Below are 13,862 nucleotides of genomic sequence, written 5' to 3' on the forward strand. Positions count from 1 at the left end.
ACTTTTAACTATATTAAAATAAAATATGTTCAAAATAAGATATAACTACGATCGACGAAAATTTAAAAGCAAATTTTTAAACGCGATCTTGATATTTTTAAAAAGCATTAAACTCAAAATTTTATTTTGCAGAAAGACACACGAAGTGCTGAATATCGCTAAAGTTTGAGATTTTCAAAACTTACATGTATCTTGCAGCGCAGCATCCACTGCGTTTCGCTGCAAATCAGATAGGATAATCATCAAAAACAATGAATGTACAAGAAGCACGATCCACGTGGATCGCAGTGTTCTCCATTGCCCTCTCGTGTGGTCCAGTAGCCGCATGATCTCTTCTCGCGTTGTCAAAACATACTTCAGCTAATTTTCCGATACGTCTCATACACGTAGGCTCATTAGAAATACGACACACGAGATCCGCGATTACAGGATCTTCGTGATAATGTGAGATCTTTTTCCGATCATCGGAATTTCTGCTTTCTAACTGTTGTTTCTATTTCTCTTTCTTTAACTCTCAACATCGCTTCTCGAGATAACACAATACCGAATTAATTCCGAATATGGCTACTTCTCTGAACTATGTCCTCTTTTCCCTTTGCTTATCCCTTATTCAAACTGCGTTCCTCTTACTGTCTAGTTTTCCCTTGCGATGCATGAATGCAACTGTCGCCTAGATGATACTTGCGTTCCATACATGTACTTTTTAGTAATGATTCCATATCTCTTCTATTAACACTGATTTGTATATGACATAGAAGACAGATCGCAGGGTGCAGTGTCATCGGGTTAGTCCCTCCTTTCCTTTAGACATGATATAATTGAGAGCATCACTATGAATTGCAAACATAAATTAAAAGAAATAAATCGATAAAAATTTATTTTATAAAACTACGGATTTCTAATTTTTATTATAAGAACTTTATCTAGCAATTTTAAGTTTTCTGTTTGTTTTTTTATCTGTTCGAATTAAAAATCGTTTAAATAGTTGACTCATTTCTTAGAAATTTTTGTTTTAATTGATCCATACATTGCTTCCTTAAAGCATGATTTGCCAAGAATATTATATTATACATTGCACTGTATTCACAATTAAGAAAATGATTTAATTATTTTTATGAAAAATATATAAAATAATTATAATATATATTAGATATATTATGTGGAAATAGAATGAAAAACAAAGAAATCAAATAGCTAACTTTTCAAACTAATTTATGATTTTAAATATACAAATTTTATTTTACAGAACATATTTTTGTCTCATTTCTATCTATTTTATAATTAAATTCTAAAAGAATAGATACAAAAAATTGCGTGAATATATCTTTAAGAAGAGCACGCTATATAGCAATTAAGAAGCGTAATGGTCAGTGACCGAATACTACAGTTATTATGAACTTTGACATCTCATTGATTGCGTATGCGTTTTGATTAGTATCTTCATATTTCTTCTTCTATTATGTAATAAAAGTTTGACATAAAAAAAAACTTCTATTTATCTTAACCAATAATGCTGGGCAATGATACGACTATTATTTCAATGTACATCGATTTTTATAAGATTCATGAATAATCAATGTTGAAATATATTGTAAATACTAAAGAAGGCTAAAAGATTAGTCGAAACATGTACAAGTAATGATATAATATATAATTAATTTAAAGAAACAAAAACTACCCAGCAAACGAGAATGGATTGAAATGAAGTGAAATGGATTCAGATTTTCAGAAATATTGATTTACGAATGTTAAAATGAATGCTTTTCAATTCTGAATGCATTTTTATTCATTTATAGGAATTGCATGGAGCATATCTCTATACCTTTCAATCTAAAAATAATATTGGCTTTTTCTGTATATTATGAATATACAGAATTCAATTCAAATTCAAAATTTCAATTCTATTCAATTCAAAATTTTGAATAGGAAATGTTTTTCAATTCAATTGCATCCAATTGAATCTAATTGAATCCAATTGAATCCAATTAAATTAAAAAAAAAAGTATTTACTATTTAAAATACGCATTCGGATAAAAAAAAAATTTCAATCCATTTTAATCCATTCTCGTTTGCTAGGCTGTTTTCTGATGCAATAACAAAAGATACTCATACATTTTATCCGAGAAATATACATCCTTAGAACATATTCAGATGCGACAAAAGAATGTTTTCTGGATATCTTACTACGTCATTTGGAGGTCTGTGTTATATTATGGATAGATTTTAATGATCTATATATTATATATTAAATTTATTTACACACGATTACTTTATATTGCACGTAGATATAGATTATTATTTATATTTTACGCGTAAATGCCAAACTTGATGATCTCCGATATCCTATATCCATATACACATAAACAATAAATTTTACATAAAAGCAAAAAATCTTGATAATATAAAATATAAAATATTACATACAACAAAATTGGTAAATTTTTAATGTTGATAATTACCAAACTGTTACTAATTAACGATAAATTTGCTGTTAACTTTATCGACTATCGACAATTATCTAAATTTATAATTATATGTTATCAACATGAGTAATTTTTGTATTAGTTTATCTATTTTTACAGTAAGGGGCAGCACTTTTATGCTTCTCATTTGTTCAATTGTCATTTCATTCATTAAACGAATATTCAATGAAACAAACACGTGGTGTCGAAGAGAAAAGAGAGAGAGAGAGAGAGAGAGAGAGAGAGAGAGAGAGAGAGAGATAACATTTGAGAATAATATCGAAAAATATAGTTTAGTTTAAAAAACGAAACGAAATAATATTTATTGTTTAGTAAGTGAAAAAACGGAGAAAAATAAATGACTATGGCGAACAAAAAAAAAGTAAAGGCTTATGTGAAAAAGAAGCGGACACCAGAAAGTAAAATAATTGAGGCACTGCAGTCTAAGTATAACACTGTAAGTAGATACATTTCAATAATATTATGTGACATAACAATTCAAAAGTACGTAAAATTAATTACAACGTAAAATTATAGATAGATGTTACAAAAACAACAAAATTCAGAGATCTCCCCTTATCGAGGATTACCTTAAAGGGTTTAACAGAAAACAACTATGTTGAAATGACAGACATCCAGAAGCAAAGCATCGGCTTAGCCTTGCAAGGCAACGATATCTTGGGAGCTGCAAAAACCGGCAGTGGCAAAACACTGGCTTTTCTTATTCCAGTACAAACAAGTCTTCCATATATTTTAATTGTTACAATATATTGAATTCATGTTTAATAAAATATTGTTCCAGATATTGGAAATTTTGTACTGCAAACAATGGACAAGACTGGATGGACTAGGCTCACTAATTATTACACCTACGAGAGAGCTAGCGTATCAGATATATGAGACATTGCGAAAAGTGGGTCAATATCATAGTATTTCAGCAGGCTTAATTATAGGGGGAAAGGACTTAAAATTTGAGAGGAAACGTATGGACCAGTGCAATATAATTATATGTACACCAGGACGTTTGCTCCAGCATATGGATGAAAATCCATTATTCAATTGTGTGAATATGCAGGTAATTGTTTAATATTTTCTTTTACTCCTAAATAAATTATATGCTTTTGAAGAAATAGAAGTTAAATTAGAAAATTTATCTTCTATTTTAATAATTAATTTAGAAAATATAATTATTTACAGATATTAGTGTTAGATGAAGCAGATTGTTGTTTAGACATGGGTTTTGAGAAAACTATGAACTCTATTATTGAAAATTTGCCTCCTAAAAGACAGACTTTGCTCTTTTCAGCAACTCAAACAAAGTATATATTGAAAGATAATTTTATAGAATTAAAATTTTATTGTCATAATGTTATTGATTGTATTTTACATTTTTATTAGATCTGTGAAAGATCTAGCAAGGTTAAGTCTGAAAGATCCATTGTATGTATCTGTGCATGAACATTCTACACACACCACACCAGAAGGCCTGCAACAAAGTTACATCATATGTTCCTTGGAAGATAAGCTAGCGATGCTGTGGTCTTTTATAAGAAATCATATGAAGCAGAAAATTATTGTGTTCTTTTCCAGCTGTAAACAAGTAATTATTTTTTATATTAATGATAAATTGTCATGAATTGACATTTGTTTATCAAAAATTTTAGGTGAAATATGTATACGAAGCATTTTGCCGATTACGGCCAGGCATTAGTTTATTAGCTCTTTATGGTACTCTTCATCAGCTGAGAAGAATGAATATTTACGAATCATTTTGCAAGAAACAACACGCTGTTTTATTCGCGACTGATATTGCTGCTCGCGGATTAGGTATTAAAATTAAATTAAATTCTGCTCTGCAAAATATTGTTTACAATATTTGTAAATTTCTTTATGAAAGAATTTCTTGTTGCATTGAAATATACATTGTGTGTATTATTTCTTTTAGTTCTTACAATTTTAATAAATCATAATAACTATAATTTTGTAGACTTCCCTACTGTAAATTGGGTGGTACAAATGGATTGTCCGGAAGACGTCAATGCCTACATACACAGAGCAGGCAGGACTGCCAGATTTAAAAGTGGTGGTGAATCTCTTCTAGTGTTGTTACCATCCGAAGAAATGATAATCGAGAGACTTAAGCAACGTAAAATCCCAATAAATATGATAAAGTAAGGTTTTTATACATGTATAAATTTTATTTTATTTACATTCGTTACTCATCTATCTCTATGTTTAGGATTAATCCAAACAAATTGCAATCGCCGCATCGTAAGCTGGAAGCTTTATTAGCGCGAGACGTAACATTGAAAGAAACAGCTCAGAGAGCCTTTGTATCATATATCAAATCAATTTTCTTAATGAAGGATAAAGAAATCTTCAATGTGCACGCTTTAAATACAGATGAATTTGCCAAGTAAGCATTTGTTGAATTATTCATCATCGAATATGATCATTCTTGAATATTTCTTCATAGTAGAATTTTTTACAGATCGTTAGGTTTAGCCATACCTCCGAGAATCCGATTCTTACAAAGAATGCAGAAAAAAATGTCGAATAATGATGTCAAGACTGAAAAAGAGATAGAAACTTCAACCAATTCGGCAGATAACAGCGATCAGGAAGATAGCGGAAATAACTCTGACAAAAGTGATATTTCTAATAAAAGTGAAAAAAAAATAACTAAAGAGGAAAAAACTACTGTTCTTCAGATTAGTAAGAAAATTGAAAATCACTTATTAAGATATATTATAGATTCCTTATTCCTTACTTATAAAAAAAACACGTTTAACTATGTGTAATCTATATTTTTTTAGATAATAGTGATGACGAAGACATATTAACTATAAAAAGAAAAAATATAGATATCGATGATATTCCTATGACAGAGAATGAAGATAAAAATACTTCGAACAAAAAGAAATTTATAACAAAAGTTGCACTCGCTAAGAAGATTCTCAAAAAGAAGATTGTACCTAATAAAAAGACTATGTTTGATGATGAAGGCCAAGTAAGAATTTTATATTATGAATTCTTACATATTCTATTACACAACGTAAACTTACGGTTTATAATCTTATTATAATTTTGAGATTAGCAAAAGCTTTATATTTATTTACATTAATTTTTTTTCCAAGTTTTTTTTTAATCGTTTATCTGTATACGAGAATATCTATATTCCAGGAATTAGTTGATTCTACCAAAATAAAAATGTCAGAATTAGCACGACAGTACGAGAATGAAGTCGATTCTGGAATTAATATCGAGATGGCAAAGCAAGTCTTACGCGAGGAGGATCAGTTCGATAAACAAAGATACAGAGAAAAGAATAAAGAAAAACGCAGAGAAAAGAAAAGGAAACTGAAAATCAACAAGAAAACGGAAACAAATGATGAAGAGAACGAAGATGCAGACGATGATTATGATACCGAAAGTGAAGCTAGTGAAGGTCCAGATCTTTCATGGTTACCTGATCCAGATAAAATATACGGCAAACAAAATGGAGACGAAGAAATATCATCTTCTAACGAGTCTGAAGAAGATCAAATATCTGAGGAAGAAAGCATAACTCACAAGTATATAAAAATCACATAATTTATACTTATAAATATAACTATATTGGAAAACTTAAAAATTTAATTCTTTCTGTTATAGCCCTTTCAAGAGAAAATTGATAACGCAAGAGGAATACAAAGGGATTAAGAAGAAACAAAAAGTATCTAATATTGCTTGTCTACAAGCCGATGAAGAATTAGCATTACAATTATTACAGAATTAGTACAAAGTACTTTAGAGAAATGTAAATTTTTACATTTTATTTATGAATGTGGCGATATGTACACTTTACAATATAATGATTACCTTAACAGTAAAGTGTAATTTTTTTACATTTTGTGTCATAGTTTTAATTCAACTAGATAAAATTGTACTAAGGCGGCATATGATTATTTGTCAGCTTAATAAATTATGATTATTTTCTTACGCACAAATATCAGTGAGTATTCTTTTAATGGTAAGGTGTAACAAGTACTTTACATTTCATACAAGTTACTCTCACAGTGATAATATTTGGTAAATTCATCTATAGGAACTGCTACTACTTACAATGTACAATAAATATTTTACAAAATTCCAATTATTAAACAAATTACTATACAGAGCATATTTGTGATAGGGAGCCAAAATCCATCCAATTATTTAAGAGCAATAATTTTATGGAAGAGAAATATTTCGCAGTTTCGAGCCAATAGATGAAATTTTGTTTTCGCATATTGTCGGATCATTCCTTATTCTACAATTGTCCTAACTAGCTTATATCCTTATATATTTTCCTTATATATTATCCTTTATATTATCTCACTAGAAATCACACAAGATTCTTGGTACATATACTTCGAACTTGCCACTTTCCATAGACAATTGCTACAAGAGATTTTTAGCTAGAATAATTTTCAGTCTTTTTAAGCGGTTGCGATTTTGATGTGTTTCAAAATATTATCAACGACATCTCTGCTCGTTGCAGTGCCACCGAGATCGCGAGTATGTATTCCTTGATTAATAGTTTTGTTGATTGCATTCTGGATAACAGTAGCATGATGTTTGTGACCTAGATGACGCAACATATCTACTGCAGCATTCAGCATCGCAATTGGATTGGCAATGTTCTTGCCAGCGATGCTGGTACCGGTGTTACGAGTGCCTGGCTCGAAGATCGTGTAATGGTCGCCATAGTTCTTGCCGGCTAATAAACCGGCACCACCCAACAAACCGCATACCACATTCGATACGATGGCACCATACAAATTGGTCGTTAATACAACATCAAACTGATGTGGATTTGATACAAGCTGCATGCAACAATTATCAATAATCATATCGTTGTGAATGATATCCGGATAATCCTTGGCTACCCGCCGCGAGATTTCTAAGAAAAGTCCATCTGACAGCTTCATGATGTTCGCTTTATGAACTGTTGTAACTTTCTTGCGACCGTTCCTCTTGGCATATTCAAACGCATAACGGGCGACACGTTCAGAATTGAAATTCGTGATGACTTTCATACTTTCAATAACGCCGTAGACGCTCTCATGTTCCAACATGGAGTACTCACCCTCAGTATTCTGCCTCACAATAACAATATCGATGTTCTTCTGACGTGAGTTTACACCCGGATAAGATACACAATGTAGAACATTCACATAAAGATCGAGCTCATTTCGCAGAGCAACATTTCTAGAAAGAACACCAGCCTCTGTACTGCGCGTTTCTATGTTTCCTTTTAGAGCTACTCCATTTCTGCGTATTGATGTAATTGCATAATCTAAATCGACATTGTCATCTGCGTTGGGATCGATCTCGACATCTTCAAAGTCCACTGGTACGCCAGCATACTTAAAAACCTGAAACAAAGAAATTGGAAATATTATCTCCAATATCAGGTTTAGATAAGAGATTGATGAGAAGATTGCTCCTTCTATCTAATGTATTCTTGCATTGTTAAGGTCCAATTCTATCACTATATTTAATATTAAGATTAACTGTAGAGCCTCTTTCATCAACTTCGATTACTATTAATCGATGATTAACTCAATCATCATGACTGCTTGAATAGTTTGTCTTAGAAAAGAGAGACATTCTGATACATTAAATTATTGATACTTCTGTAAGTTGATTGTCGATTAATTTAATAAGAAGTTAGTAAAAGAAACCCTATATCTCAGTTTAACTTATTATTTATCTTTTTTTAATTTTTACGGCCGATGCACAGACCTTTGCATAATGCATAATGCGTAAAGTATAAGAAAATTAACCAATCAGAGTCTTTTATTTCAAAGAAAGGAAGGAGATAAAGATTCTTTGATTGGTTCATTTTTTATGCATTATGTATTATGCATTATGCAAGACTGCGCTCCTCTACCTTTAGAATTAGAAAAGGATAAAAAATAAATTAAACGAGATCAAAGTTAATCTTATATTAGTAAAACCAAACCTTGGAATCATAAATTCAAGAACGATGATCTACGCACTTCCTTTACATAACCCATCAACTCTGGTCCAATGCCAGCTCCAGGTAGCATGGTAACTGTGTGCCTGCCACCGTAATGAGCCTTTGGTATGGGCATCACTTTCTTGATCGTGGGAGTTTTGTGCTGAATATCAAAGCCTGACAGAGATGCGCATCGATGACTCTGAAATATCACGGGCTTGGGTTTTAGGTACCTTAAAACTGAGCGGGCAGCCATCTCGCTGTATTGTTTTGCTGTAAAACATAACGAAAATCAATCATTTAATCTCGGAGTTAGTCTAATGCATATTATTATTTAATACATACCGTTAGCTTGGCAAGTGCTATTTTAACAACACCTTTGATGCACCCAAAACTCCGAAAGACCTTGCCAGTACCACGCCACACCACGCCAGACTCACCAAGCTCACAAACAAAACGCGACAGTTAGCACGTGATGATTTCAATACGATTCACTTGCCATTACAAATGTTCCGAAGTGTTTTTTGATTGTCAATCAGGATTTTTTTTATTTTTTGTATAGTCACGTGGACTGCAAATTTTTCAAGCGTATTGATTAGTACACTATAATTAAGATAGAGAATTTCTAGAAAAATTTGAAAACTCTCTCTTTTCTACTCTGAGCCAATCAATCGCTTAGAGCAAGAGAAGAAAAAAAACAAACTTTCAAATTAACTCGGATTCTCATACAAATACGAGCACTTTGCACCAAGAGACGTGTTTTGATTCTCATTGATGGAAAAAATATATATATATATATATGTAGTTTATGCTGCAAATTGGCCAATTTAATATTAAATAAGAAAATAATAAAAGTAATTTTAAAAAAATAATAATTTTATTGCGAAAAATATTATCTTGACTAGGAATTAAAGCACAGACTCTTGCATAATGCATAACATATAAGAAATCCAATCAATCAGAGTTTTTTATTCCATGGAAAGGAAGGAAACAAAAGATTTTAACTGATACATTTTCTTATGCATTACGTGTTATGCGTTATGCAAGATTCTGTGCTCTCCGCTTTAAGTTACATTTCTTGCACAATAAACTCTTCTTTTGCAGCTAAACACAACAGATCATTGACTCGGAGTCATGTCGAGTCAGTAAATCAAATATGCTATAAGAATTTCAACCTATCAGAAATCGTTATGGAATACACAGCTTCTGATAGATTAAAATTCTTATTCTCTGTTCTCTATTCCCTGTTCCTTTTATGCAGAGCCCATATTTATCAATTTTTATCACGTGACTTATTTTAACGCCGAAAATGAGCCTCGTGCATGAAAGGCACCTTAATGTCGATGATTCAATAAAAAATTCCAAGCATCAATGGCTGCGTTAGCAGACTCAACAGTTGAGTGAACATTTGCTGTTATTGATGTATTCTTTTAGATTATCCAATCAATATTTTTGATCAAGAGTCCGCTGAACGTAGCCAATAGAGTGGATCAACAGGTGAATGTTCTCGAATATTCACGTGACTTAAATCGACTAGGCTATGTTCAAATTCCCATTCAAGTGCTATCCAGGTATCCTTGTTATTTACTGAACATTAAACAAGGATGACATGACACCCGGAAAACACTCGGATGGGGCTTGATTGTATTTTGAAATGAGATGAAAATTACAAAAGTAAGCAATGATTATTAGGTATTGATCAATTAAATTATGAATATTCTAGTGAATGTGTTCATTTTTGCAATTTTACACAATCGATCTTCTGAACACGAACTTTAATGGAAAGCATTGAGCGCATTCAATAGTTGAATGAGCTTGTTATTGATGTATTCTTTTAGCTCATCCAATCAGAATTTTAGATCTAGAAGAATACACTAATAACAGCTCATTCAACTGTTGAGTCTACTCAATGTGCCCATTGAGAACTTTCTCTTCTCTCTCTTTCTCTTTATCATCAATACAAAAATTGCAAAAATTTTGCAAAAGTTTTGAAAGATTTCAAGCGATGCGAATAAATTTTGAAGCAAATCCTAGGAACTTTGCGAAAGAGCCATTTTTTCCTACAAAGAAATTTTCATGCTAACAGCTTGGTCAGACTGACTTTTTCGCGGCAACGACTTCAGTCAGAAGTCACTCGCAACGAAAGATTTAGAGAGTAAGGAGGCTACGTCAAGGTGATTCAGAGTTCGTGATCCTTGTACATTGAAACGATCCAGGTGAGTTCCATTCTCGAATGCATTGTCGAGCGCGCAATACGTCATCGACATTATACGAGGTAATGTCGCGATTCTTAAAAAGAAAAGAAGAGAAACACCGGCGCGTCACCGCTAATGCCGCCATTTTAGACCAAGCCGCGGCGTATCTTGCGACATAATCATTTTCACGCAATCACTCCGCGGCTCGTCGCCACATATAATTCCATGTCTACCCCGTTCGCTGTCATCCTAATTCGCATTGCATTACAACACGTTACATGTTAGAGTCGATTTAGCATGCGACGCGTCATGCATCATACTGCGCCATATCACTCCACGCTATGCCACGCCGGTATAGAGTGCGTCCTAGCGCAATTTCTCATCGGTCCTTTTATTTACAATACTGAATCGTGCGATCAGATGAAAGTCTGTCATATTCTTACACGAAACGATTAACTTCTTCATTCTAAAATCTATTTGCTTTATATTGTTTGTATCTTTATGTGATTCTAGACTGCTGATTCCTTTTGTTTCTGATAGTTATCTTTCTAAAGCCCAATTGCATCACTTTGACTTTAAGCGAGACTTAAAATTCTATCTGTCTTGTTTTAAAGCCAAAAAGAGATAGAGACAGAAAGAATTTTAAGCCTCACTTAAAATCAAAGTAACGTTGGTGCAATGAAACCTAAGAATATTTCCTTCTTGATTACAAGTGCTGAAGATTTGTATTTCATATTACTATATGCTAGAAAGCAACTTTGTAATTATTGTAAACTTCTTCAATAAGATTGATTTATACATTTAGATCCATAAGAAAACAACAGCAAGAACCAATCGTATTGAATTTTTTACAACAGTTATAAAATTCTTTCTCTGCTGAATGCAACCATAGATTTTCACTACTTGCAGTAAAGTAATGCAAAAGCTTATGTTAGTTCAGCTATAGAAAAAGACCTTATGTAGATGTTTTTTTTTAATTTTTATAAGTATTTATAAAGACTTATTTGATTTTTACAATTGCAGTATATACCATGAGCAAAGTGAAAGATTCTACAACAGATGAGACAGAAGAGGAATTTAGTGTAGAGAAAGTCTTAGACAGAAGAATCGTGAAGGGAAAAGTATGTAAAATCTTATTACACGATATCTCATTTAATATAAAGTGTCATTTTTATTTAAAAAAAATTGTTTGGATTACAGGTGGAATATTATTTAAAATGGAAAGGATATTCCAACGACGAAAACACATGGGAACCAGAAGAAAATTTAGATTGTCCAGATCTGATCGCTCAGTTTGAAGAACAACGGAAAAAGAAGGATGGAAGTGCATCTGGGAAACGTCATGAAGAAAAGGAACAAAAGAAACGAAAAAGCAATAACACACCGACGCCCACTCAAGCCAAGAAAAAGGCAGCAGTAGAAGAAAAGAAGCTGGAAGGTAAAGGGAAGCATCGAAAATTTTTGGTTCTTATTTATTTTTAGTTTTTTTTATCATTTTCTTCGGTTTTTTTTTAAATGATATCAAAATACTTGAAGCAAACCAATGTTTCAGTCTATTATGAATATTCTTTTAACTTTATAGGATTTGATAGAAATCTGGAACCCGAGCGTATTATCGGAGCGACAGATTCCAGTGGTGAACTGATGTTCTTAATGAAATGGAAAGGAACAGACGATGCAGATCTGGTACCTGCACGCATTGCTAACGAAAAGTGCCCACAGATCGTGATTAAATTTTATGAGGAACGACTCACATGGCATAGCCCAGCTCACGATGACGAAAACTCGACGAAACCTGACCCGGAGTAGCGCCCAGCGTTCTTTCATGATTTATTTTTATCATTGCAAAGTATTTCCTTGTAACATCTATCCTAGGTTATTTACGAGTTTTTTAACTTTTGTAGGTAAAAAATAAATATATCAAAGATTTTTTGAATATTAATATAGAATGGTATAATGTAGAAGGAATTGAAGAAAGTTCAAAGATTATTTTAAAGAAAACTACGTACATTGTCACCACTTAATAACATGTCTATCTTTGAAATGTGGAAACGTGAATTTTCAAACAATTACATAAGTTTCACCGACACATCTTAAAATGTATTATTTTTTCGTAGATAATATCTTTCAATACATAACATATTTATTAAAAATATATTTTAAATAGCAGTTTTTTTTTAATAGCATAGGTTCTTTCTAATTATTTCGTTCTTTTTTTTTTGTATTTATCATGTAGTCATGTAAAATGTTAATAATCTGTTGCACCTACATAAATTATCTGCCATTTTAATTAAAATATATGCGATTTACTGTTCAAATAAATAAATTAAAAATTGATAATTATGTGTAACACGTAAAATAATTTTAATTATTAGTAAAACAGAAATTTAACAAATAATATAAAAAAATTAGCCTAAATACTGGATTTCACCATTCCAGCTATTTAATACAAGACTGTTAATTGGATTGCAATTCCTCAGAGCTTGTAAGAAATAATTTGCAATAGTGACAGATGAATTCTTGTAATTATTCATTTCTTTTTTTACATGAAATTCATTTTTTTCTGATTCAAATTAAAATATTACATTCTAATAGTTGATTACTTTGAAAAGAGAATTCATTAATGAGTTTAATTAAGTATAAAGTATAAACATTAAATATATTTAATAATATTGAAATATTAATAGGCTTGCAAAATTAACAAAACATGAGACAGATCAAAGTACAATGCAGATCGCAATGCGCAATAAATTTAACAGATTATAAAATTGAGACATTTTAAATTCTAAATACAAAATTTCATATGTTTCTAAGTGCAATAATGGGCGAGAGAGGAGAGCTCATTGGAGTACTGAATATCTGCTAATACATGTATAAGTCTGAAAAATGTTGAATTCTACTAGTTTAACCGTTGAATTCAGTTAACCGTCTATTTGACAAAGGATGTAATGGGATGATTATTTGAATCTTATGTTCGCTGAAAATAACTCCAAACGGAATCGAAACGTACGAAATTTTGAAATCTAAGTTTTATAATTTATTAGATTTATTACGCATTACGATCTGCGTTGTACTCATCGGCCTGTCTCATGTTTTGTTAAATATGTTTATATTGAAAATAAATTGTTATGCATAATAATAACATATAAGTAAAATTATAGTATAATATTATAATAACACCATTTTGCCTAAAAATTTCATAAAGAAGAAAAGTGCTGT

The 13,862-nt window shown here is 31.4% G+C and overlaps 4 protein-coding genes across 6 annotated transcripts in view; 2 read left to right on the forward strand and 2 right to left on the reverse strand.

Annotated features, from left to right (window-relative positions):
* The window catches only part of LOC108685158 (collagen alpha-1(XI) chain-like), a 9,686-nt gene extending 9,359 nt beyond the window's left edge, over window positions 1-327 (reverse strand). Inside the window, exon 1 of the mRNA XM_018189823.1 lies at window positions 186-327. Within this exon, the coding sequence (XP_018045312.1) occupies window positions 186-327 (142 nt within the window). The remainder of the gene's footprint in view (window positions 1-185) is intronic.
* Window positions 328-2,820: 2,493 nt separating this feature from the next.
* Window positions 2,821-6,451, forward strand: LOC108685161 (probable ATP-dependent RNA helicase DDX10). The gene is made up of 12 exons (XM_018189828.1): window positions 2,821-2,919; window positions 3,000-3,191; window positions 3,265-3,537; window positions 3,660-3,781; window positions 3,861-4,062; window positions 4,127-4,289; window positions 4,450-4,633; window positions 4,702-4,878; window positions 4,954-5,177; window positions 5,279-5,472; window positions 5,646-6,037; window positions 6,117-6,451. Exons 1-12 carry the CDS (start codon window positions 2,821-2,823, stop codon window positions 6,238-6,240), a joined length of 2,346 nt encoding a protein of 781 aa, XP_018045317.1. The 3' UTR covers window positions 6,241-6,451.
* The window catches only part of LOC108685159 (isocitrate dehydrogenase [NAD] subunit gamma, mitochondrial), an 11,021-nt gene continuing 3,422 nt past the window's right edge, over window positions 6,264-13,862 (reverse strand). The window contains exons 1-3 of one of the 2 annotated variants that reach the window (XM_018189826.1): window positions 8,794-8,898; window positions 8,489-8,721; window positions 6,264-7,861 (exon numbers count right to left, since the gene is read on the reverse strand). In XM_018189826.1, the coding sequence (XP_018045315.1) occupies window positions 6,923-7,861; window positions 8,489-8,704 (1,155 nt within the window). In that variant the 5' untranslated portion in view covers window positions 8,705-8,721; window positions 8,794-8,898 and the 3' untranslated portion in view covers window positions 6,264-6,922. Of the gene's footprint in view, window positions 7,862-8,488; window positions 8,722-8,793; window positions 8,899-13,862 lie in introns of those variants that run through there. The other variant, XM_018189827.1, reaches the window with a different exon arrangement.
* Window positions 10,566-12,983, forward strand: LOC108685162 (chromobox protein homolog 1-like). 2 transcript variants are annotated; one of them, XM_018189829.1, is made up of 4 exons: window positions 10,566-10,664; window positions 11,667-11,764; window positions 11,844-12,087; window positions 12,226-12,983. In XM_018189829.1, the coding sequence occupies exons 2-4, from the start codon at window positions 11,675-11,677 to the stop codon at window positions 12,450-12,452; spliced, it is 561 nt and encodes a 186-aa protein (XP_018045318.1). In that variant the 5' UTR covers window positions 10,566-10,664; window positions 11,667-11,674; the 3' UTR covers window positions 12,453-12,983. The 2 variants fall into 2 exon arrangements, with proteins under 2 accessions (XP_018045318.1, XP_018045319.1); XM_018189830.1 differs by having other exon boundaries at window positions 11,844-12,081.

The sequence above is a fragment of the Atta colombica genome, unplaced genomic scaffold, assembly GCF_001594045.1.
Source record: "Atta colombica isolate Treedump-2 unplaced genomic scaffold, Acol1.0 scaffold146, whole genome shotgun sequence".
In the NCBI taxonomy this organism is placed as follows: Eukaryota; Metazoa; Arthropoda; class Insecta; order Hymenoptera; family Formicidae; genus Atta; species Atta colombica.

Excerpts from the sequence above, each read along its gene's own strand:
- LOC108685161 (XM_018189828.1), top strand. The coding sequence starts at position 2,821 with ATGACTATGGCGAACAAAAAAAAAGTAAAGGCTTATGTGAAAAAGAAG. Across the intron at positions 3,538-3,659 it reads TCAATTGTGTGAATATGCAG|ATATTAGTGTTAGATGAAGC; the intron begins GTAATTGTTTAA and ends AATTATTTACAG. Across the intron at positions 4,063-4,126 it reads TCTTTTCCAGCTGTAAACAA|GTGAAATATGTATACGAAGC; the intron begins GTAATTATTTTT and ends CAAAAATTTTAG.
- LOC108685162 (XM_018189829.1), top strand. The coding sequence starts at position 11,675 with ATGAGCAAAGTGAAAGATTCTACAACAGATGAGACAGAAGAGGAATTT. Across the intron at positions 11,765-11,843 it reads GAAGAATCGTGAAGGGAAAA|GTGGAATATTATTTAAAATG; the intron begins GTATGTAAAATC and ends TTTGGATTACAG. Across the intron at positions 12,088-12,225 it reads AAAGAAGCTGGAAGGTAAAG|GATTTGATAGAAATCTGGAA; the intron begins GGAAGCATCGAA and ends TTAACTTTATAG.